General features: G+C 42.3%; 1 protein-coding gene across 1 annotated transcript; it reads right to left on the reverse strand.

The window, feature by feature from the left end:
* Positions 1-61: 61 nt before the first annotated feature.
* On the reverse strand, positions 62-20,312 carry LOC148905665 (putative oxidoreductase PXDNL). Its single transcript, XM_089039585.1, has 9 exons — positions 20,179-20,312; positions 19,630-19,713; positions 17,665-18,027; positions 16,786-17,037; positions 16,014-16,286; positions 15,450-15,701; positions 14,786-14,821; positions 1,257-1,379; positions 62-1,022 (listed from the first exon to the last, which is right to left on the reverse strand). The coding sequence occupies exons 2-9, from the start codon at positions 19,709-19,711 to the stop codon at positions 937-939; spliced, it is 1,467 nt and encodes a 488-aa protein (XP_088895711.1). The 5' UTR covers positions 19,712-19,713; positions 20,179-20,312; the 3' UTR covers positions 62-936.
* Between the last annotated feature and the right edge of the window lie 3,462 nt (positions 20,313-23,774).

Consider the following 23,774-nt stretch of genomic DNA (forward strand, 5'->3'; position numbering starts at 1 on the left):
ATCAATAACGCGCTTGGACAATCATGAGGGTCAACGTTATATTCTTTAGCGTGGTTCGACAAACATTTGCATGATTCGAATAAACAATAAGAGAAATAAAACAATATTAGCGATGTTCTTTTTTATCACTTTAAAACATATAAAAAACTCAGGAAACTGCCTCCATAATAGCGGCTGCGTAGGAGAATAGCAATTAGCTCACTTAAAGCAGCAATTAAAGCCGACATCAGCCGTCCAGAGATCCAACAACATACGAACTATCGGGCTAAGGCAAGACGACAAGAGATTGCTCTAGGTCACTACAGAAAGCAGTTGCTAATGGAAGGGTTCCAGAGGAATGTGGCAACCATCACTATCGCTAAATGTGATCAGTGGTTCAGATATATGCAAACGTATTTGCCACGATGTATAAATGGCGAAGAAATTGAAGGCTAAAATAGTTTTTTTAAAAATCGCTAATGATTGTTTTATTTCTCTTATTGTTCATTCGAATCATGCAAATGTTTGTCGAACCACGCTATAGAATATAACGTTGACCCTCATGATTGTCCAAGCGCGTTATTGATTGTCAATGATTATGCTAATAGCACTAATGAATTTTCACTTTTGGGTAAATGATTGTCCATAAATGCAATTGTATGTCTTTTGGTGTTATTGAAGTTGAATTTCGCGCACAAGAAAATACATTCCGCGCATATGAATGTACAAACGCGCTATTGATTGTCCATTGATGCCTATGAATGTATACGCATATTCAATTATCGTTATTGAAAGTTGATCCGCGCTAATGATGTTACTTGGGGTGTTGATGAAAGTACATTACATGTTATTGATACAACTATTGGCACAAATGAATGTACATTTTCTGTTAATGAACGGCAAAAGGTGTATTTCACAGCCATTATCGGTAAAAGTTGTGCTTCCTGCAAGGGAAAGTTATTCTTCACGTTCCGGCACAACAGCATCTAATGGTTCTTGGTAGATAGCTAGATCGTAGTGAATGCCATTTGTTGACGCTACGTCTGCGAATGAGAAGCGTAACGTTGGATTAAAAAAAACCACACACACACCCAAACCAACGATAACAACGTCAACAAGTAAAAGATTAACACAGGCGGAAATAATGCACAAGCATCATAAAGCAAAAGAAGCGCAGTGAAAAACTGTCATAGAAGCAAATGAGTAAATATAATTTTTAGACCCGTTTCCTGGGGAAAACGATTGCGAGATAAACTCAGTTGGGTAATGCCACGTACCTTTTTTCGCACCAGCCATTTTTCTTTTCAACCAGACTGCGATGACAAAAGACAATATACAGCAGCCTACTATAGATATCGCGATCCATTTCTCGTTAAAGCTCGGTGTCGTTTGATTCAAGACTATGAAACCGAGATAAAAAAATTGATCAAATTTAGGAAAATATTCAACAAAAACAAGATTGTTATAAAACTGCAATCTCAAAGTAATATAACACAGCATGTATAGGCGCTTATCAAACAGCCATGTACTGATAATAACGAGAAATTTCGATTCAGATCAAAGTCCCTAGTCTCTTTGGACTGAAGGCTCTGTTGAGTGGCGAACAGTCTTCGAAATTTGTAGCAAATGAAACGCCAAACCCATCCCATCAGTATAAGCCTCAGAGATTTGGTCGCACAATAGAGCTCAAAAGTTGTGACGCATTTCCGGGTCCAACTCTTACGAGTATATATACATAAGGGCGACATTAGATGCCATAGGAAAATTATATAGGAAAGCAAAGGTGCTTGCGAAAAAAATGTTCTAGTGCATTTTTTTTACTCTTTCGGATTACAGAGGACATTATCTTGATCTCGAATTTAAAAATAAGATTAATCATTTAATTTTTTCCGATTTTATTTTCACCATTCACTTTAATCTAAATTGGGCTTCCTGTGGTTAAAGGAAATCGATTTTGTTTTAGTTCAAAAATTTTAATTTAAAAGTGTTTTGTTTTATTTTATCCTTTTATTATTTCTCGTCCTGATCTCAATTGACCTTAATTAACTAAGGACATGGATAAAGGCCCCTTCAAACAAAACTTCCCTTTTCTTAAGGACTGAATTATATACTCATCTCAATAAAGTTAGTCATCTGAAATGTGACAAAGCTGAGACCAGCAAAGATTATGGGTAAATAGATTTTACACTTCATAACTATTGATGAAGTTCAGTGTTCTGACCAGGATTTTCTTTCAGGGGGTCAAAAGGCCCACCAATCCAAAATTTAGGGGCCATTTAGAAAAACTGGATGGGCCATTTCCAAATTCTTAAAACAAAGAATAATAATGTTTTTAGCCAGTAACTCTGTTGCAAATCTAAAACGATCAGGGGCGGTGGAACCGGGGGGGCCGGGGGACACGTCCCCACCCCCACCAAATGTTTTTGGGGGGGGCCTGGCCTTAGTCATTGTTTTACGGCGCACGCGTCTGCAATCAAACAAAACATTGTCATTATCACATAACGTTAAATACAATCTTCAGTGCCCCCCCCCCCCAATGATTTTTGCAGTGCCTCCCCCCCCCCCCCCCAAGATCTTTAGCTTCCGCCGCCCCTGACGATGTAAGACAGTTTTTTATTAGTAATGATAACACAATAAACTTGCGCTGATCAGCCATACTTGAGCCTCCAATAAACAAGGTCAGTTAACATAGACTAGTCCCAGACCTCTTGGCGAGTGAAATACAAGATGGCGGCTATGTTCTATTTGACGTGCTCCTAAATACAGGAATCGCTCATCCATTGTCTTCTAGTAATTTAGATAAATCATATGGTATATCTACGTTATTAGACTGCACTACACTGCACTATACTACACTTGACTGCACTAAAGTGCACTAGACTGCACTATACAGCACTATACTACACTTGACTGCACTAAATTGCACTAGGGTGTACTAGACTGCACTAGACTGCACTAGACTACACTAGACTACACTAGACTGCACTAGACTGCACTAGACTGCACTAAGGTACACTAGACTGCCCTAGACTGCACTAGACTGCACTAGACTGCACTAGACTGCACTAGACTGCACTAGACTGCACTAGACTGCACTAGACTGCACTAGACTACACTTGACTGCACTAAGGTACACTAGACTGCATCGGACTACATCATGCTGCATCAGACTGCATCAGCCTGCATCCGACTACATCATGTTACATCAGACTGCATCGGACTACATCATGCTGCATCAGACTGCATCATGCTGCATCGGACTGCATCATGCTGCATCAGACTACATCATGTTGCATCAGACGGCATCGGACTGCATCATGCTGCATCAGACTGCATCATGCTGCATCAGACTACATCATGTTGCTTCAGACTGCATCGGACTACATCATGCTGCATCAGACTGCATCATGCTGCATCAGACTGCATCATGCTGCATCAGACTACATCATGTTGCATCAGACTGCATCGGACTACATCATGCTGCATCAGACTGCATCATGCTGCATCAGACTGCATCATGCTGCATCTTGCTGCATCTTGCTGCATCATCCTGCATCAGACTGCATCAGACTGCATCATGTTGCATCAGACTACATCGGACTTCATCATGGTGCATCAGACTGCATTATGCTGCATTAGACCTCACTAGACTGCACTAGACTGCACTAGACTGCACTAGACTGCACTAGACTGCAGTACACTTCACTAGACTGCACTAGACTGCACTAGACTGCACTAGACTGCACTAGACTGCACTTGACTGCACTAAGGTACAACAGACTGCATCGGACTACATCATGCTGCATCAGACTGCATCAGCCTGCATCAGACTACATCATGTTGCAGCATGCTGCATCAGACTGCATCATGCTGCATCATGTTGCATCAGACTGCATCATCGTGCATCATGCTGCATCAGACTACATCATGTTGCATCAGACTGCATCGGACTATATCATGCTGCATCAGACTGCATCATGCTGCATCGGACTGCATCATGCTGCATCAGACTTCATCATGTTGCATCAGACGGCATCGGACTGCATCATGCTGCATCAGACTGCATCATGCTGCATCAGACTACATCATGTTGCATCAGACTGCATCGGACTACATCATGTTGCATCAGACTGCATCATGCTGCATCAGACTGCATCATGCTGCATCTTGCTGCATCTTGCTGCATCTTGCTGCATCTTGCTGCATCATGCCGCATCATGCTGCATCAGACTGCATCATGTTGCATCAGACTGCATCGGACTACATCATGCTGCATCAGACTTCATCATGCTGCATCAGACTGCATTATGCTGCATTAGACCTCACTAGACTGCACTAGACTGCACTAGACTGCACTAGACTGCACTAGACTGCATTACACTTCACTAGACTGCCCTAGACTGCACTTGACTGCACTAGACTGCACTAGACTGCACTAGACTGCATTAGACTGCACTAGACTGCACTAGACTGCACTAGACTGCACTAGACTGCACTAGACGGCACTAGACGGCACTAGACTGCACTAGACTGCACTAGACTGCACTAGACTGCACTAGACTGCACTAGACTGCACTAGACTGCACTAGACTGCATTAGACTGCACTAGACTGCACTAGACTGCACTAAGGTACACTAGACTGCACTAGACTGCACTAGACTGCACTAGACTGCACTAGACTGCACTAGACTGCACTAGACTGCACTAGACTGCACTAGACTGCACTAGACTGCACTAGACTGCACTAAGGTACACTAGACTGCACTAGACTGCACTAAGGTACACTAGACTGCATCGGACTACATAATGCTGCATCAGACTGCATCAGCCTGTATCATGCTGTATCAGACTACATCATGTTGCATCAGACTGCATCGGACTACATAATGCTGTATCAGACTGCATCATGCTGCATCGGACTGCATCATCCTGCATCAGACTACATCATGTTGCATCAGACGGCATCGGACTGCATCATGCTGCATCAGACTGCATCATGCTGCATCAGACTACATCATGTTGCATCAGACTGCATCGGACTACATCATCCTGCATCATGCTGCATCAGACTGCATCATGCTGCATCAGACTGCATCATGCTGCATCAGACTGCATCATGCTGCATCTTGCGGCATCATGCTGCATCTTGCTGCATCTTGCTGCATCATGCTGCATCACACTGCATCAGACTGCATCATGTTGCATCAGACGGCATCGGACTACATCATGCTGCATCAGACTGCATCATGCTGCATCAGACTACATCATGCTGCATCAGACTGCATCATGCTGCATCAGACTACATCATGCTCCATCGTGCTGCATCAGACTACGTCATGTTGCATCAGAAAGCATCGGATTACATCATGCTGCATCAGACTACATCATGCTGCATCAGACTACATCGTGCTGCATCGTGCTGCATCAGCCTGCATCAGACTGCATCATGCTGCATCAAACTACATCATGTTGCATCAGACTGCATCGGACTACATCATGCTGCATCAGACTGCATCATGCTGCATCAGACTGCATCATGCTGCATCTTGCTGCATCTTGCTACATCATGCTGCATCAGACTGCATCAGACTGCATCATGTTGCATCAGACTGCATCGGACTACATCCTGCTGCATCAGACTTCATCATGGTGCATCAGACTGCATTATGCTGTATTAGACCTCACTAGACTGCACTAGACTGCACTAGACTGCACTAGACTGCACTAGACTGCACTAGACTGCACTAGACTGCACTAGACTGCACTAGACTGCACTAGACTGCACTAGACTGCATTACACTTCACTAGACTGCACTAGACTGCACTTGACTGCACTTGACTGCACTAGACTGCACTAGACGGCACTAGGCTGCACTAGACTGCACTAGACTGCACTAGACTGCACTAGACTGCACTAGACTGCACTAGACTGCACTAGACTGCACTAGACTGCACTAGACTGCACTAGACTGCACTAAGGTACACTAGACTGCACTAGACTGCACTAGACTGCACTAGACTGCACTAGACTGCACTAGACTGCACTAGACTGCACTAGACTGCACTAGACTGCACTAGACTGCACTAGACTGCACTAGACTGCACTAGACTGCACTAGACTGCCCTAGACTGCACTAGACTGCACTAAGGTACACTAGACTGCACTAGACTGCAGTAAGGTACACTAGACTGCATCGGACTACATAATGCTGCATCAGACTGCATCAGCCTGTATCATGCTGTATCAGACTACATCATGTTGCATCAGACTGCATCGGACTACATCATGCTGTATCAGACTGCATCATGCTGCATCGGACTGCATCATGCTGCATCAGACTACATCATGTTGCATCAGACGGCATCGGACTGCATCATGCTGCATCATGCTGCATCAGACTACATCATGTTGAATGAGACTGCATCGGACTACATCATGCTGCATCAGACTGCATCATGCTGCATCAGACTGCATCATGCTGCATCAGACTGCATCATGCTGCATCAGACTGCATCATGCTGCATCAGACTGCATCATGCTGCTTCTTGCTGCATCATGCTGCATCTTGCTGCATCTTGCTGCATCATGCTGCATCAGACTGCATCAGACTGCATCATGTTGCATCAGACTGCATCGGACTACATCATGCTGCATCAGACTGCATCATGCTGCATCAGACTGCATCATGCTGCATCAGACTACATCATGCTGCATTAGACTGCATCATGCTGCATCAGACTGCATCATGCTGCATCAGACTACATCATGCTCCATCGTGCTGCATCAGACTACGTCATGTTGCATCAGAAAGCATCGGATTACATCATGCTGCATCAGACTACATCATGCTGCATCAGACTACATCGTGCTGCATCGTGCTGCATCAGACTGCATCATGCTGCTTCGGACTGCATCATGCTGCTTCGGACTGCATCATGCTGCATCAGACTACATCTTGTTGCATCAGACTGCATCGGACTGCATCATGCTGCATCAGCCTGCATCATGCTGCATCAGACTACATCATGTTCCATCAGACTGCATCGGACTACATCATGCTGCATCAGACTGCATCATGCTGCATCGTGCTGCATCAGACTGCATCAGACTGCATCAGCCTGTATCATGCTGCGTCAGCCTGTATCAGTCTGCATCATGCTGCATCAGCCTGCATTAGGGTGCACTAGACTGCATCATCCTGCATCAGACTGCATCATGCTAGTGCACTAGAGTGCATTATACTGCATCATGCTGCATCAGACTCCATCAGACTGCACTAGACTGCATCGGACAACATCAGACTGCACCCGACTGCATCACACTGCATCACGCTGTATCAGACTGCACCAGACGATATCAGACTGCATCAGGCAGCACTAGGGTGCACTAGGGTGTACTAGACTACATTAGACTGCATTAGACTGCACTACACTGCATCAGACTACACCAGACGATATCAGACTGCATCAGGCAGCACTAGGGTGCACTAGGGTGTACTAGACTACATTAGACTGCATTAGACTGCACTACACTGCATCAGACTACATCAGATTGCGTCAGACTTCACGGAATTTTTTATTATGGCTCAATATCGTAACAAGTTACTATTTGGTGCTATAAATTTAAGAACAGATTCATCGGGTATTAAAAACCCGACGACACTTTGATTGCACAGGTATTCGGACTCAAGCAAGGGGGGAGGTGGTGGGGGAACGTGTGTGAAAAATGATTATAAGGAAAGTGATAAAAAGAAAAGATATAGACAAATATAAACATAAAATAAAGAAATATTAATGCACTGGGTGATTGAAACAGTTGAGCGTACGAGACTTTATATGAGAGTATTATGGATATAATAATGTATCGTAGATAGCTAGCAATGGTACAATAAATGATAAAGTACATCGTATAATGTATATTGAATTAAGAATAAAAGCATTTCGAGTGAAGGCAACGTTACAAAACATGAGTTCTTGCGTCGCGGCGGTGTGGTGGGGAGTAAAATATAAAGTATAAAAATAAGAAAGCGATGGGATAGTCGTTCGATCTACCAAGTATTTACCATGAAGACACAAGGAAGAGGTCAGTGTTCGACCTACACGTTTTAAAACTTCTAGCGTCTAGTGCAGTCTAGTGCAGTTCATTGCACCCTAGCGCACCCTAGTGCTGTCTGATGCAGTCTGATGGAGTCTGATGCAGTCTGATGCAGCCTGATGCAGCCTAGTGCATTCTGATGCAGTCTAGTGCAGTCTAGTGCAGTTTAATGCAGTCTGATGCAGCATGATGCAGCATGATGCAGCATGATGCAGTCTGATGTAGTCCGATGCAGTGTAGTGTACCTTAGTGCAGTCTAGTGCACCATAGTGCAGTCTAATGTAGTCTACTGCAGTCTAGTGCAGCATGATGCAGTCTAGTATAGTGTAGTGCATTCTAGTGCAGTCTAGTACAGCATGATGCAGTCTGATGTTGTCCGATGCTTTCTAGTGCAGTCTGATGCAGTCAGATGCAGCATGATGCTGTCTGATGCAGCATGATGCAGTCTGATGCAGGATGATGCAGTCTAGTGCCCCCTAGTGCAGTCAAATGCAGTCTGATGCAACATGACGCAGTCTGATGAAGCATGGTGCAGTCTATTGCAGTCTGATGCAGTCTAGTGCAGTCTAGTGCAGTCTGCAGCAGTCTGATGTAGTCTGATGCAGTGTAGTGCAGTCTAATGTAGTTTAGTACACCCTAGTGCACCCTAGTGCTGCCTGATGCAGTCTGATATCGTCTGGTGTAGTCTGATGCAGTGTAGTGCAGTCTAATGCAGTCTAATGTAGTCTAGTACACCCTAGTGCTGCCTGATGCAGTCTGATGTCGTCTGGTGTAGTCTGATACAGTCTGATCTAGCAGTTTAGTGCAGTGTAGCTCACCCTAGTGCAATCTGATGCAGTCTGATTCCTTCTAGTGCAGTCTAGTGCAGCTTTGTGCAGTATAATACAGTCTAGTGCACCCTTGGGCACCCTAGTGCGGTCTGATACAGTGTGATGCAGTGTGATGCAGTATGATGAAGTATGATGCAGTCTAGTGTAGTCTTTTGCGGTCTGATGCAGTCTTATACTGCATGATGCAGTCTAGTGCAGTCTGATGCAGTCTAGTGCACCCTAGTGCACCCTAGTGCACCCTAGTGCACCCTAGTGCAGTCTAGTGCCGTCTGATGCAGTGTGATGCAGTCTACTTCACCCTAATTCAGGCTGATGCAGTGTGATGCAGTCTACTACACCCTAATGCAGGCTGATGCAGCATGATGCAGTCTGATGCAATATGATGCAGTCCGATGCAGTCTGATGTAGTCCGATGCAGTCTAGTGTACCTTAGTGCATTCTAGTGTATCCTAATGCAGTCTAGTTCAGTCTGGTGCAGTCTGATACAGCATGATGCAGTGTGATGCAGTCGGGTGCAGTCTGATGTTGTCCGATGCAGCCTAGTGCAGTCTGATGGAGTGTGACGCAGGATGATGCAGTCTAGTGCACCATAGTGCAGTCTAGTGCCGTCTGATGCAGTGTGATGCAGTCTACTTCACCCTAATGCAGGCTGATGCAGCATGATGCAGACTAATACAGGCTTATGCAGCATGATACAGGCTGATGCAGTCTGATGCAGTCTGATGCAGCACGATGCAGCATGATGCAGGCTGATGCAGCATGATGCAGCCCGATGCAGTCTGATGCAACATGATGTAGTCTGATGCAGCATGATGCAGTCCGAAGCAGCATGATGCAGTCTTATGCAGCATGATGCAGTCCGATGCAGTCTGATGCAACATGATGTAGTCTGATCCAGCATGATACAGGCTGATGCAGTCTGATGCCGCATTATGTAGTCCGATGCAGTCTAGTGTACCTTAGTGCAGTCTAGTGTAGTATAGTGCAGTCTAGTGCAGTCTAGTGTAGTCTAGTGCACTCTAGTGTAGTCTAGTGCAGTCTAGTGCAGTCTAGTGCAGTCTAGTGATGTCTATTGCAGTCTAGTGCAGTCTAGTGAAGTCTAATGCAGCATAATGCAGTCTGATGCAGCATGATGTAGTCTGATGCAGCATGATGCAGTCTGATGCAGCATGATGAAGTGTGATGCAGCATGATGTAGTCCGATGCAGTCTGATGCACCATGATGCAGTCTGATGCAGTCTGATGCAGTCTGATGCAGAATGATTCAGTCTGATGCAGCAAGATGCAGCATGATGCAGTCCGATGCAGTCTGTTGCAACATGATGTAGCCTGATGTAGCATGATGCAGTCCGATGCAGCATGATGCAGTCTGATGCAGCATGATGTAGTCCAATGCAGTTTGATGCAGGATGATGCAGTCTGATGCAGCATGATGCAGTCTGATGCAGCATGATTCAGTCTGATGCAGCAAGATGCAGCATGATGCAGTCTGATGCAGGATGATGCAGTCTGATGCAGCATGATGTAGTCCGATGCAGTCTGATGCAGCAAGATGCAGCAAGATGCAGCATGATGCCGTCTGATGCAGCATGATGCAGTCTGATGCAGCAAGATGTAGTCCGATGCAGTCTGATGCAACATGATGATGTCTCATGCAGTCTGATGCAGCAAGATGCAGGATGATGCAGTCTGATGCAGGATGATGCAGTCTGATGCAGCATGATGTAGTGCGATGCAGTCTGATGCAGCAAGATGCAGCAAGATGCAGCATGATGCAGTCTGATGCAGCATGATGCAGTCTGATGCAGCAAGATGTAGTCCGATGCAGTCTGATGCAACATGATGTAGTCTGATGCAGCATAATGCAGGCTGATGCAGCATGATGCAGTCCGATGCAGTCTGATGCAACATGATGTAGTCTGATGCAGCATGATGTAGTCCGATGCAGTCTGGTGCAACATGATATAGTCTGATGCAGCATGATTCAGGCTGATGTAGTCTGATGCAGCATGATATAGTCCGATGCAGTCTAGTGTACCTTAGTGAAGTCAAGTGTAGTCTAGTGCAGTCTAGTGCAGTCTAGTGCAGTCTAGTGCAGTCTTGTGCAGTCTAGTGCAGTCTAGTGCAGAGTAGTGTAGTCTAGTGCCGTCTAGTGTAGTCTAGTGCAGTCTAGTGCACTCTAGTGTACCTTAGTGCAGTCTAGTGCAGTCTAGTGCAGTCTAGTGCAGTCTAGTGCAGTCTAGTGCAGTCTAGTGCTGTCTAGTGCAGTCTAGTGCAGTCTAGTGCAGTCTAGTGCAGTCTAGTGCAGTCTAGTGCAGTCTAGTGCAGTCTAGTGTACCTTAGTGCAGTCTAGTGCAGTCTAGTGTAGTCTAGTTTAGTCTTGTGTAGTCTAGTGCAGTCTAGTGCAGTCTAGTACACCCTAGTGCAATTTAGTGCAGTCAAGTGTAGTATAGTGGAGTCTAGTGCAGTCTAGTGTAGTCTAGTGCAGTCTAGTGCAGTCTAGCGCAGTCTAGTGTACCTTAGTGCAGTCTAGTGCAGTCTAGTGTAGTCTAGTGCAGTCTAGTGTAGTCTAGTGCAGTCTAGTGCAGTCTAGTGCAGTCTAGTGCAGTCTAGTGAAGTCTAATGCAGCATGATGTAGTCTGATGCAGCATGATGCAGGATGATGCAGTCTGATGCAGTCCGATGCAGTATGATGCAGTCTGATGCAGCAAGATGTAGCATGATGTAGTCCGATGCAGTCTGATGCAACATGATGTAGTCTGATGCAGCATGATTCAGGCTGATGCAGTCTGATGCAGCATGATGTAGTCCAATGCAGTCTAGTGTACCTTAGTGAAGTCAAATGTAGTCTAGTGCAGTCTAGTGCAGTCTAGTGCAGTCTAGTGCCGTCTAGTGCAGTCTAGTGCAGTCTAGTGCAGAGTAGTGTAGTCTAGTGCAGTCTAGTGTAGTCTAGTGCAGTCTAGTGCAGTCTAGTGCAGTCTAGTGCAGTCTAGTGTACCTTAGTGCTGTCTAGTGCAGTCTAGTGCAGTCTAGTGCAGTCTAGTGCAGTCTAGTGCAGTCTAGTGCAGTCTAGTGCAGTCTAGTGTACCTTAGTGCAGTCTAGTGCAGTCTAGTGCAGTCTAGTGTAGTCTAGTATAGTCTTGTGTAGTCTAGTGCAGTCTAGTGCAGTCTAGTACACCCTAGTGCAATTTAGTGCAGTCAAATGTAGTATAGTGCAGTGTAGTGCAGTCTAGTGTAGTCTAGTGCAGTCTAGCGCAGTCTAGTGTACCTTAGTGCAGTCTAGTGCAGTCTAGTGTAGTCTAGTGCAGTCTAGTGCAGTCTAGTGCAGTCTAGTGCAGTCTAGTGCAGTCTAGCGCAGTCTAGTGTACCTTAGTGCAGTCTAGTGTAGTCTAGTGCAGTCTAGTGTAGTCTAGTGCAGTCTAGTGCAGTCTAGTGCAGTCTAGTGCAGTCTAGTGCAGTCTAGTGAAGTCTAGTGAAGTCTAATGCAGCATAATGCAGTCTGATGCAGCATGATGTAGTCTGATGCAGCATGATGCAGTCTGATGCAGCATGATGAAGTGTGATGCAGCATGATGTAGTCCGATGCAGTCTGATGCAACATGATGCAGTCTGATGCAGTCTGATGCAGTCTGATGCAGTCTGATGCAGTCTGATGCAGCATGATTCAGTCTGATGCAGCAAGATGCAGCATGATGCAGTCTGATGCAGGATGATGCAGTCTGATGCAGCATGATGTAGTCTGATGCAGCATGATGCAGTCTGATGCAGCATGATGTAGTCCGATGCAGTTTGATGCAACATGATGTAGTCTGATGCAGCATGATGCAGGATGATGCAGTCTGATGCAGTCTGATGCAGTATGATGCAGTCTGATGCAGCAAGATGTAGCATGATGTAGTCCGATGCAGTCTGATGCAACATGATGTAGTCTGATGAAGCATGATGCAGGCTGATGCAGTCTGATGAAGCATGATGTAGTCCGATGCAGTCTAGTGTACCATAGTGTAGTCAAGTGTAGTCTAGTGCAGTCTAGTGCAGTCTAGTGCAGTCTAGTGCAGTCTAGTGCCGTCTAGTGCAGTCTAGTGCAGTGTAGTGCAGTCTAGTGCAGTCTAGTGCAGTCTAGTGAAGTCTAATGCAGTATAATGCAGTCTGATGCAGCATGATGCAGTCTGATGCAGCATGATGCAGTCTGATGCAGTCTAGTGTACCTTAGTGTAGTCAAGTGTAGTCTAGTGCAGTCTAGTGCAGTCTAGTGCAGTCTAGTGCAGTCTAGTGCCGTCTAGTGCAGTCTAGTGCAGTCTAGTGCAGTCTAGTGCAGTCTAGTGCAGTCTAGTGCAGTCTAGTGCAGTCTAGTGCAGAGTAGTGTAGTTTAGTGCAGTCTAGTGTACTCTAGTGTAGTCTAGTGCAGTCTAGTGCAGTCTAGTGTACCTTAGTGCCGTCTAGTGCAGTATAGTGTACCTTAGTGCAGTCTAGTGCAGTCTAGTGCAGTCTAGTGCAGTCTAGTGAAGTCTAATGCAGCATAATGCAGTCTGATGCAGCATGATGTAGTCTGATGCAGCATGATGCAGTCTGATGCAGCATGATGAAGTGTGATGCAACATGATGCAGTCTGATGCAGTCTGATGCAGTCTGATGCAGTCTGATGCAGTCTGATGCAGTCTGATGCAGCATGATTCAGTCTGATGCAGCAAGATGCAGCATGATGCAGTCTGATGCAGGATGATGCAGTCTGATGCAGCATGATGTAGTCCGATGCAGCATGATGCCGTCTGATGCAGCATGATGTAGTCCGATGCAGTTTGATGCAACATGATGTAGTCTGATGCAGCATGATGCAGGATGATGCAGTCTGATGCAGTCCGATGCAGTATGATGATGTCTGATGCAGCAAGATGTAGCATGATGTAGTCCGATGCAGTCTGATGCAACATGATGTAGTCTGATGAAGCATGATGCAGGCTGATGAAGTCTGATGCAGCATGATGTAGTCCGATGCAGTCTAGTGTACCTTAGTGTAGTCAAGTGTAGTCTAGTGCAGTCTAGTGCAGTCTAGTGCAGTCTAGTGCAGTCTAGTGCAGTCTAGTGCCGTCTAGTGCAGTCTAGTGCAGTCTAGTGCAGTCTAGTGCAGTCTAGTGCAGTCTAGTGCAGTCTAGTGCAGTCTAGTGCAGTCTAGTGAAGTCTAATGCAGCATAATGCAGTCTGATGCCGCATGATGTAGTCTGATGCAGCATGATGCAGTCTGATGCAGTCTAGTGTACCTTAGTGTAGTCAAGTGTAGTCTAGTGCAGTCTAGTGCAGTCTAGTGCAGTCTAGTGCAGTCTAGTGCAGTTTAGTGCAGTCAAGTGTAGTATAGTGCAGTGTAGTGCAGTCTAATAACGTAGATATACCATATGATTTATCTAAATTACTAGAAGACAATGGATGAGCGATTCCTGTATTTAGGAAAACCGTTCTATTTGTGTCGTTTCATGTGGACTTTCACCTTGTTTATTGACAATATAACGCGACTTTTATTATTTGAAAAGTACTCTAAATCTTTTAAAATTATCAGGAAGTATTCCTTGGATAATTTATGCGGCCTTGGGGGCGCATAGAGTTGAAATTTGTGCGCCATTTCTGTTTTTTTTATGTGCGATTCCCGCAATGGCGCGGCCTGGTAAGAACACTGGAAGTTAATCTCTTTTACCAGCCACATTTTCACCTCCTGTGAGTAACATCGAGATGAAGTTTGAAGAAAGTGATTTAAACATGAGATATGAAAAGTGGTTTTTGCAGGTTTTTAGTGACTAAGTTTTTTGGAATGAGCATATGAGCATATACCCGGCAATGCTATATATTATATATACTATATCGAGCTTAAAAGTCGAACGGCACACATACCTTTGTCAGCTGTACTGCAGTCGCGTACAGTCATCACTGCATGAAGTTCGAGACAAACAAAAAAAAAAGAAAAAAAAAAAAGAAAATTAAAATCAAACTAAAACAAAATTGACCGCCACCCGGTTAGCTCAGTTGGTAAGAGCGTCGGTCTGTTGTGCGGGAGTTCGTGGTTCAGTTTTTTATGCGTCTGTCCTCTTATTGACGATGAATTGCGTCATCACATTGTCAAAGTAGGGTGGATCCACGAGGCTCAACCGAGTATCCGCGTTCCCTATAAGCCCGAGAGCCCGGCAAAACTATGTCAAGATCACTGGGTTGTCTAAAATACAATTGTCAAAGGAAATGTTGCTGCTGCTGCTGCTGATGATGATGAATTTGGCCCTCCCAGAACTAAACTAATTATTTTTGTACCAATAAAAACCCCTATGCCCGAGAGCCCAGTAAAATTATGTCAAGATCACTGGGCTGTCTAAAATACAATTGCAAAAGAAAATGCACGACAAAACACGATTGCCGCTCATAGTGGAAATGATCCTAGGTACCCAACCTGCTGCAGGAGTAGATAATGGGGAATATTGATGATGATGATGATGATGACGAATTACATGTACTACCACTACTATTACTAGGTAAGAGTGATTTAACGTTTTATTAGTGTACATACCATTTACATGTATTTCTGGGCTGGTTATGTTCCCCATTACATTCCTTGCGTGACAGAAAAACGTCATCGTTTTTGCAGTACAATTTACATACGGGACATCGTAATATTTTCCAATGCCTACGATTTCTCCAGTATCCCCACTAGTCCATGTAATGTTTGGAGTTGGGATTCCTGTGGCATTGCATATCATAGTAATGCCACTGACCGTCATGTTGTATTGAGTGTGTAATGGAGTTGTAAACCATGGTGGAGCTGGTTAAAAAACAAAAACAAAAAACGGCGGAGTCATTTTTTTAGACGTGTGTTTTGGTTGTTTTGTAGTCGTTGTTTCCATAGCTATATTTTACTTTTAATCTAAAATTTTAGGAAGGGATGGGAATATTCTTTGTCCAGATGAGGATATGGCTGGGGAAGGTCAGAGAGCCAGAATGACCTGAAGTTGGGGCAAACATTGAAGAATGCAATAATTATGTAGACCTGGAAAGAAGGCTCACCTATCTTTTTATTTTTATTTTTTTCAGTGCCAAGACTGAGTTAAAATTATAAAAGCACAAAGTTACTTACCATACAAAGGTAAAACAACTTTCTTGATTGGTCCCTGTCCATATTTATTGCATGGAATGCAACTGACAGCTATTTGGTATATTTTGTCTTTTCTTGCAGCTGGTACTTCGATAGTATACAAGCCATCACTCGAATTGTACTCTTTATCATCAATTGTCATTATAAAACGGTTTGCAGGAGGAGAGACAACAGCTTCGCATTTTATGCGAATTGTATTAACATCGAGTATATTCATGTGTTTTACTGACAGTTTTGTATTCACTGGCTCGTATTCTGAAAGCAAAGGTAAAATAATAATGATAATAATAAAAGCTTTATTTAATGAAGGTTAATCTTTCAGTCATAGACTGGTTTACAAAGTGCCTTTGCAATCAAACAGCAGAGCCAGGGCACGTGATTAGCTTTGGGCTTGGAAGTGCTTGTTGGTTGGTTAAAGTTGTACATATGCATGGTATCAACCTATGAACCTATATTATTAATTCATTAGAGTGAGAGCAAGTCGTGCAAAGGCAATGCATGGCAGATTAATAAGACCAAATGCCATCACATGAAAAAAGGAAAACTTGACGAAGAAGTAGACATGAATTATTTATGGAGGTTCAATATTTTATATCGTCAAAAGAGACTAAAATGTCCAAAAACGTTTAAGTCACCTCACTGAAATCCAGCAATTCGTTTATGAAATAAAAAAATAGAATTCAATTAATGCCAGAACAGGATTTGTTAAAGTGCATCATACAAAACCCTATTGCCATGCCATACATGTACATACCTGTAACATTTACTGCTGTGCAGGCTGTATCTCTACCGAATCCATTATCTGCATAACAGCAATATCGCCCTCCTGATCTTTTGCCAGTTATGTTCAATAAAATATCTGAAAAGCCGCTAATCCGTTGATGAGTATCATTGTGTATCCACCAAAAACTAGGTGGTGGGATCCCTGTTGCATTACACTGTATTTTGATCCAGTCACCTTGCTTGCAGGACAGTTGTGGAGCGTGATAGGTAATTTGTGGCACAGCTTAAATCAAAGATTATAATAACATAAACAATCAAAAACAATTAAATCAGTAGTTTCAGAGACAGGGACCAAGTTTTTGTACTTTTGTTTAAAAGCTGAGCACAGTAAAAAATAATAATAAGCCTTGTCCATCAGACAATGCATCCTTTAAGTGGTGGTCATGGTATATGAGTGCCTGTGAGGTGACAGGGCTGTCATATCCGATTCCGGGAAGCACGGGTGGTGTAGCGGTGTGAGCGCTCGCCTCTCATCAATGCGACCCGAGTTTGAGTCCTGCCGGGTTCGGTGTTGTATATGAGTAGAGTTGTTTGTTGGTTCTCTCCTGTGCTTCGAGGGTTTTCCGGGTTCTCCGGTTTTCCTCCCTCCACAAAAATCAACTCCTAAATTCCAATTCGATCATGGAATGAGGGCCACAGGTTTGTTAGCCACTGGCTGTAAAGTGCTACCCTCGTGAAAAAAAGGACGATTATTCTAATGCTTTGTTTCTTGCAGTTCACAGGGAAGGATTGATACAAGGTGAACATAAAAGTAATATTCAGCGTTACACATGATCTGTGCTGCTTAACCACATCTTGATGACACATGTTATTCATAGATAGTTATTGAAGTGTAATTTTCGATATTTACCATATACAAATACTTTAGAACAACGTCTGTTATTTTGTTTTCCAGCTGATGTTTTCCCCACTACTTCACAACAGTAGGTGATATTCTGTCCAACTGCAGCACTGCGCACCATAAGGGTAACGTTATTTTTGCCAGCAATTGAAAAAAATGAAGAATATTCCCTTGGATGTTTGTGATAGTTATATTCTCCCACATGTCTTGAAGCAATGATCATGGGGTGTGGTTTAGAGTCTTCAAAAAAATCAATCTGGGAGGACGAAAATGTTTCGTTTTTCTCCATCTCATAATGCCAGTGCAGTGTAAGAGGACTTCCTTGTTTTACATTGGTGTGTTCACCTGGTACAGCAAGCCATGAAATCCCATCTGGAAAAGAATACGAGATTAGTTATCATGGAACATGTCCTACCCTGACGCAACTTAGAGAGGATTATTGATGTTATTAACTGATGTTGACGAGAGAGTAAAATCATTCATAACAAAGATAAGATGCCATTGTTGTTTCCAGAAAATGTAAGATGGACACCTTGGGGGTACTCTGCCAGGGTTTGGGTAGGGGTGTTCGGCTGGTATTCTGATTCTTTTTTTGACGACCATAATAACCAGTTTCGGTCAATACGAAAGTAGAAACCCTGAATATGACAGGAAACCCAGGAAGAACTTGGAATTTGAGTGAAATTGCATACCCTGTTTATGACAAGAAGCTCGAAAAACCATACCCTGTTCAGCAGATCATCCCCGTATAGTCCATATATGGGAGTAGCTCCCCCCCTCCCCGGATGGACATTACTATTGGGTTTCTCATAGTACTGTTTTCATTGGAAAAGTCATGTTAGCTTAGTAAACAGGCAACAGCTAGATTACCATCAATCAAACAAATTGTACCTGCCTATTTACTGTACATACTAATTAATCTCAATGTTTGTCTTGATCAGCATGTAGCAATTGAAAAAGGTACTGTATATATGAATACCATCACAAACTCTGAAGATGCTTGAAAATTCCTCCACTCTAAGATTGGTGCTACTTATCACAAATGGAATGAGTTAAAGCAAATCCTAACAGATCAAAAGATACAATGTCTAGCGACTATAGCAATAATATCGAATATCAAGCTGGTAAAAGAAGAAATTGGTATCTAGTATGGTATCTAAATAGATATAGATGCTTCAGTAATCTAAATCTTAACTGCCAGAGATATACAAAGGAAACAGAAGGTGGACGTACATTTGCTTAAGAATTAGGTTGATTAAAGAATGGAACATTTTACCAAGAGACATGAAACTGAACTCAACTGAACGTGCAAATGATCTCAAACAAATAGGTCTTGGTTGTTTTTTACAAAGAATGCAGAATGGATATAAATGATGCACTTCAAAAGCAGATCTTCTTTGATAGAAGAATATCTAGAAAAATATGGACTAGGACGAGGAATGAGGGTGAAGACATCAGACTAGATATGACTCTTGAAGACCAGATTCCCAACCATTAAGGTATTTGAGGGTATATTCTGTAAGTCTTAATATTAAATGCTGGCCATAATTATGATAAAAAAATCAAAATTACCTTTAGGTAAACCCACAGTCATTAACATAATGGTATAAAAAAATATAAACCTTCATAACTTAAAGACCTTGCGTAATAGGTAAATTATGAGCCTTGTATGAACCCACTGAAGAAGAGGGCCAATGGACCTTTTACAACTTCAAGTCGCGTAAAAAATGAGCCATCTCAACTAAAACCATAGACAGCTGTTTCAGCCTGTATTGGGCCTCGTCAGCACGGTGTATCTAGTGAGCTGGTAGGATCTTAAAGACTTAAAGACGCATCACTCAAATCAAGAAGTATTTTACCATTCAACTATTTACTTTTTGTAGAATCAGTACTGAAAGTATTGTTGAAGAGGTCATGTGCACTTTAAAGGGAAAATATGATGATGATGATGGTAAGTTTAGGGGCGTAGCTTACCTGAAAGATGTACGGCTATCATACATGAAACAACAAGAAGGAAGACTGAAGACAATGATGGAATTACTTGAGGAAGAAACATGTCTAAAAAGATAATAATAACAAAAAACATTAATAAATGAATTAATTAAAATAAAGCAAATAAATAATTTTAAGTTGATTCAATCAATCAAGTTTGCCCACCACTGAGCACTTTTGGTAGTTCCAGAAAATATCCATACCCCTACCACGGGCGGCATTTTGGAATTCCGAAGGAGAGGGGGGTTTCTTAGACCAGGAATTCCGAAGGAAAGGGGGGCATCTTGGCCTGGAAAATTATTTCAAAGGATGGTGGGAAAATTGATTTAGAAATATCTGCGTGAAAAGAGCTGATGAACCAGCTGATCTTCGAAGTCTTTCGATCGCTTCGTAGGTATAAACACGACTCAAAAACCTAAAATTCAATAATATTGTTGCTAATTGATTAAAAAATTATCCATTTCAAACATTTTACACCATAGTTCAATGTAAATAACATAAAGTAAACATGATAAAGCTGCTTTGAAGTACCTTTAACTCCTTGAAATACCTAAAACTCCTACTTGGAAGGCCCGTAGGTGATTTCGTAATATTGTGAATTCGCTACCAGTTAGTCTCCCCCACAGCCGCTTTCAGTGTCGTCAGGGGAGAAAGCGTTGCGTGACGACACTTGAAAGCGGCTGTGGGGGAGACTAACTACCAGTCCGCTTTTGTGTTTGCAAACAAGGAATGCCTGGCGAAATTTACCTATTATTTTTTCCACAGGCAGCCCAAACAAGGTTCCTTTCTATGGTTTATAAGGGGATGTATGGGAGTTATGATTAAGGTCATGAAAATAAAATGTTTCACTCAACAATTTGCCTCAAAACTTGCTGCAGTTGTTGCATTTGCTTTGTTCAGTCTTCTGGCGAAGTTTCAGCGCGATTTGAGGCCGTTTAGTGGGTTATTTCAACTGTTTGTAGATTTATTTCTGAAATTATGGCTAAGTTCAAACGTTATACATTGCCAATTAAGTATATAGCTTAAGGTTATTACTTTAGAAACGGAAAGTCAATGCTAGTCGCGACAAGAACAGTCATAAATTGGCTTAATATGAATCTAAGTACTAAAAGTGATACTTACTGATTATCGCTCTCCTTTTTATCGAACATTTTTAGTACGATTACGAACCACTGACGTGGAACAAGGGGCCATTTTGCTGCGCATGCGCGCCATACCTGAACTCATGTGTACTGTATAGAGTTTCGATCATCAGTGGCGATACTTTGATAAATATACCTAAAAGATCTGCTTTTTCGTCTTCTGAAACGATTCGATATAGGCTTAGACACTAAGCCTGACGTCGAATATGTATCATTTGTGCGATTCAAGTGAGCAGTTTGCGAGCTACCTCAAAAATGGCGACTGTTGTGATATACTTAGCTATTGGTTTTACTGAAGAAATAAGACTATTTGATGCCAGCTTTGCTATAAAGTCGAGTGTTATGCTATTCTTATTTTATTACGATATCATGTGTATAAATCGCCTGCAATGACATGCAAAAATATACGCCTTTCTTTCATATCATATATTCATGATTCGAGCTTTTCGGCGTTCGGCTTAGAATGCCTTATGTCGTCCTATATGAGGCCCTCCAAGGGGAGGTCAAGGTTCCCATGTTCCCCGGTAATTTTTTCTGTTTGTTCCCTTGTTCTTTAGAAGTCGAAATACAAAGTTTGTCAATTTGTTCCCCAAAAATTAAATTGTTCACAAATTTGTTCCCTTGTTCCCTAACAGTTATTAGTAATGATATCTCTTGTTCCCTAAAGGTAAACAAATGGTCAGATGTTCCCTTATTCCCTCAAACTCCCCGGGAAGGCCTCTATATCGCCTATGTCTATGCTGCATTTTTGGAAAATTCCTTAATTCGTCTATGATTGTCTCAGTATATTGCCATTCCCCGCAGCGGGGTAACGACCCAGAGTAGGCCTAAAGTGGAATAATATTAATACTAGTATACTTTCTTTTGTGATTTAAAGACCTTAGAAATATGAAGACCGGGAAGATCTTTTTTGAGAGTGCGGCAAAAATGGAAAACAGTAGTCAGTAGTAAGCCAATCAAGAACAGGTCAAACAACATTGCATCTTTCGTTCAGTTGCTCTTTTTATTAAAATATTCTAGTGAATTGATATACTTAAGAGTTGTCGATCCACGACTTTCAGAAAAATCGAAAATTCTTGGCACAAAATACAAAAAAGTGTAACTGTCCTGTCATAATTGTTATCAACAAGCGATAACCCTAATCCTAACCCCTTCAAGGTTAAAAAATTTAAATCCTTTTGCCTGACCCTCCCCTGCATAGTATTTGTTGACCCTCTTCCACTTTTTCCTTTTTTTATTTCTATATTAGTCTTTCATTTAATTTATTAACTTTTTGATGTGGCATTGACATATGCAGATAATGTCCAGCAGCAGTACGAAATGGAAGAGGGATCTAAAGAAGTGCGCCATTTTTTTGCACGAAACTGGACGGCAAAATCCGGTATTATTATCATCATCATCATCACCATTATTATTTTGATTTATTGAGCGCTAATTTCTTAGAGTTCAACATCGTTTCAACTACTGCATCATCAACTACTGCAACATCATTTATAATCATAGCTTTGTTACACACTGACCTGCAATTAAGGAGACATACTTAGAATGTTTACCCACTTGTGGCATAAACGGTATACGGAGAGGAAAGGAAAGGTTTTTCAAGGTTAACGCCACGATGCACTTGTTCACTCATCCAGGCAGCACGAGGGAAGCGATCTAGAATATTAAAGAAGTCCAAAGAACGCCATGAAATAATTTTATCGGGCGAGCTGCATCATCTAACGATAACAACTGCTTCTTTACCTTTAAAGCGACAAAGGAGGCCATGATTTTAAAGTGCTCCAGGTATAAGGATCCAATCTTAAAGATTAAGAACAATGTCCTGTCGCAAGTGATAGCGGAAAGTTTGAAAGCCAGAGAAAGATTGCCACCAAAAACAGCGCGCGATAGCAGAAAATTTCTGGAGTATGATGTCATAATCCAATAGTAAAAATACTTATGAAAGAGTCGGTAAAGTGAGAAATTATAAAAATATGATATGTATATATAATGTAATATTCTGGAGGGCAGTAAAATAAGCAGCTTCATAGAGCGCTAATTATGCATCAATAGCCTTTTAAGCGATGCATCTAGATAAAGCCTCGAATTCCTAATTAGCAGGGCAATATGGAAAATAAAACATTATGAATAACCAAAAAAAAAAACGTGCTTAATTTGAACTAGTTAGTACATGACAAATTAGCCGCCAAACACAATTGAGTATTTAAATGATACGATTTTACACATTTTCCTCTCTAAAGTCATATATTTTACTTTATACATGTGTGTGTATTAATTAGAAGTGAACAAGAAACAGTTTAAACCCAGAATTCACTTATTCGTCTGTTATGTAGCGTTAGAAATTGTGATTTGTGAGGTGGATTTAAAATTTGTTTGGGTGGCCTTGGTTAATGTGTAGTCGCACTGTAATGGCTTTCCTATGGAAGACTTTCCTATATTTTAACCCCCAATTTAAAAATTGCAGTTCCAAGGAAAAAGTGGTTGGGTTTGAACTTAACATCCAAATAAGAAGGCAAGATTGTATTTTGAGAATTATATTCTTGAAACTTTAAGAATGCTCAAATTAGTCAAAAAGTGACCATAAAGCACGTCATAAAGTCATAAATTATTGAAGGAGCTTTTACATTCTTATAAAACATTGCCGGCGCTCCTTGTATTTTTTTCATCAGGTATTTGTCCAGGACTATAACGAGATGTAAAAAAGACGTCAATTACGAGAGTCCCTCTATTTGTAATACGAGTTCCTTACATGAACAAGGAGCATTTCCTTACCTGAACTAGGATTTTCCTTCTTCTGATCTTTGAGTATCTCTTATACCTTAACCATGAGTAAATCACACCTGATCTAGGAAAGCTTACCTAAAATAGGATGTATCCTTCTTCTGATCTTTGAGTATCTCTTATACCTTAACCATGAGTACATCACACCTGATCTAGGAGAGCTTAAGTATCCGTTATATAGGTAGAAATATATTACGCATGAAT

The sequence above is a fragment of the Actinia tenebrosa genome, unplaced genomic scaffold (genome assembly GCF_029948245.1).
Source record: "Actinia tenebrosa isolate PJP-AT-01 unplaced genomic scaffold, QUT_ActTen_1.0 PGA_scaffold7__59_contigs__length_16204524, whole genome shotgun sequence".
In the NCBI taxonomy this organism is placed as follows: Eukaryota; Metazoa; Cnidaria; class Anthozoa; order Actiniaria; family Actiniidae; genus Actinia; species Actinia tenebrosa.

Coding starts and splice junctions, on each gene's coding strand:
- LOC148905665 (XM_089039585.1), bottom strand. CDS start 19,711: ATGTTTCTTCCTCAAGTAATTCCATCATTGTCTTCAGTCTTCCTTCTT. Junction 1,380..14,785: donor CTGCAGTACAGCTGACAAAG/GTATGTGTGCCG, acceptor TCGGTTTCATAG/TCTTGAATCAAACGACACCG. Junction 1,023..1,256: donor AATGGCTGGTGCGAAAAAAG/GTACGTGGCATT, acceptor TCTCATTCGCAG/ACGTAGCGTCAACAAATGGC.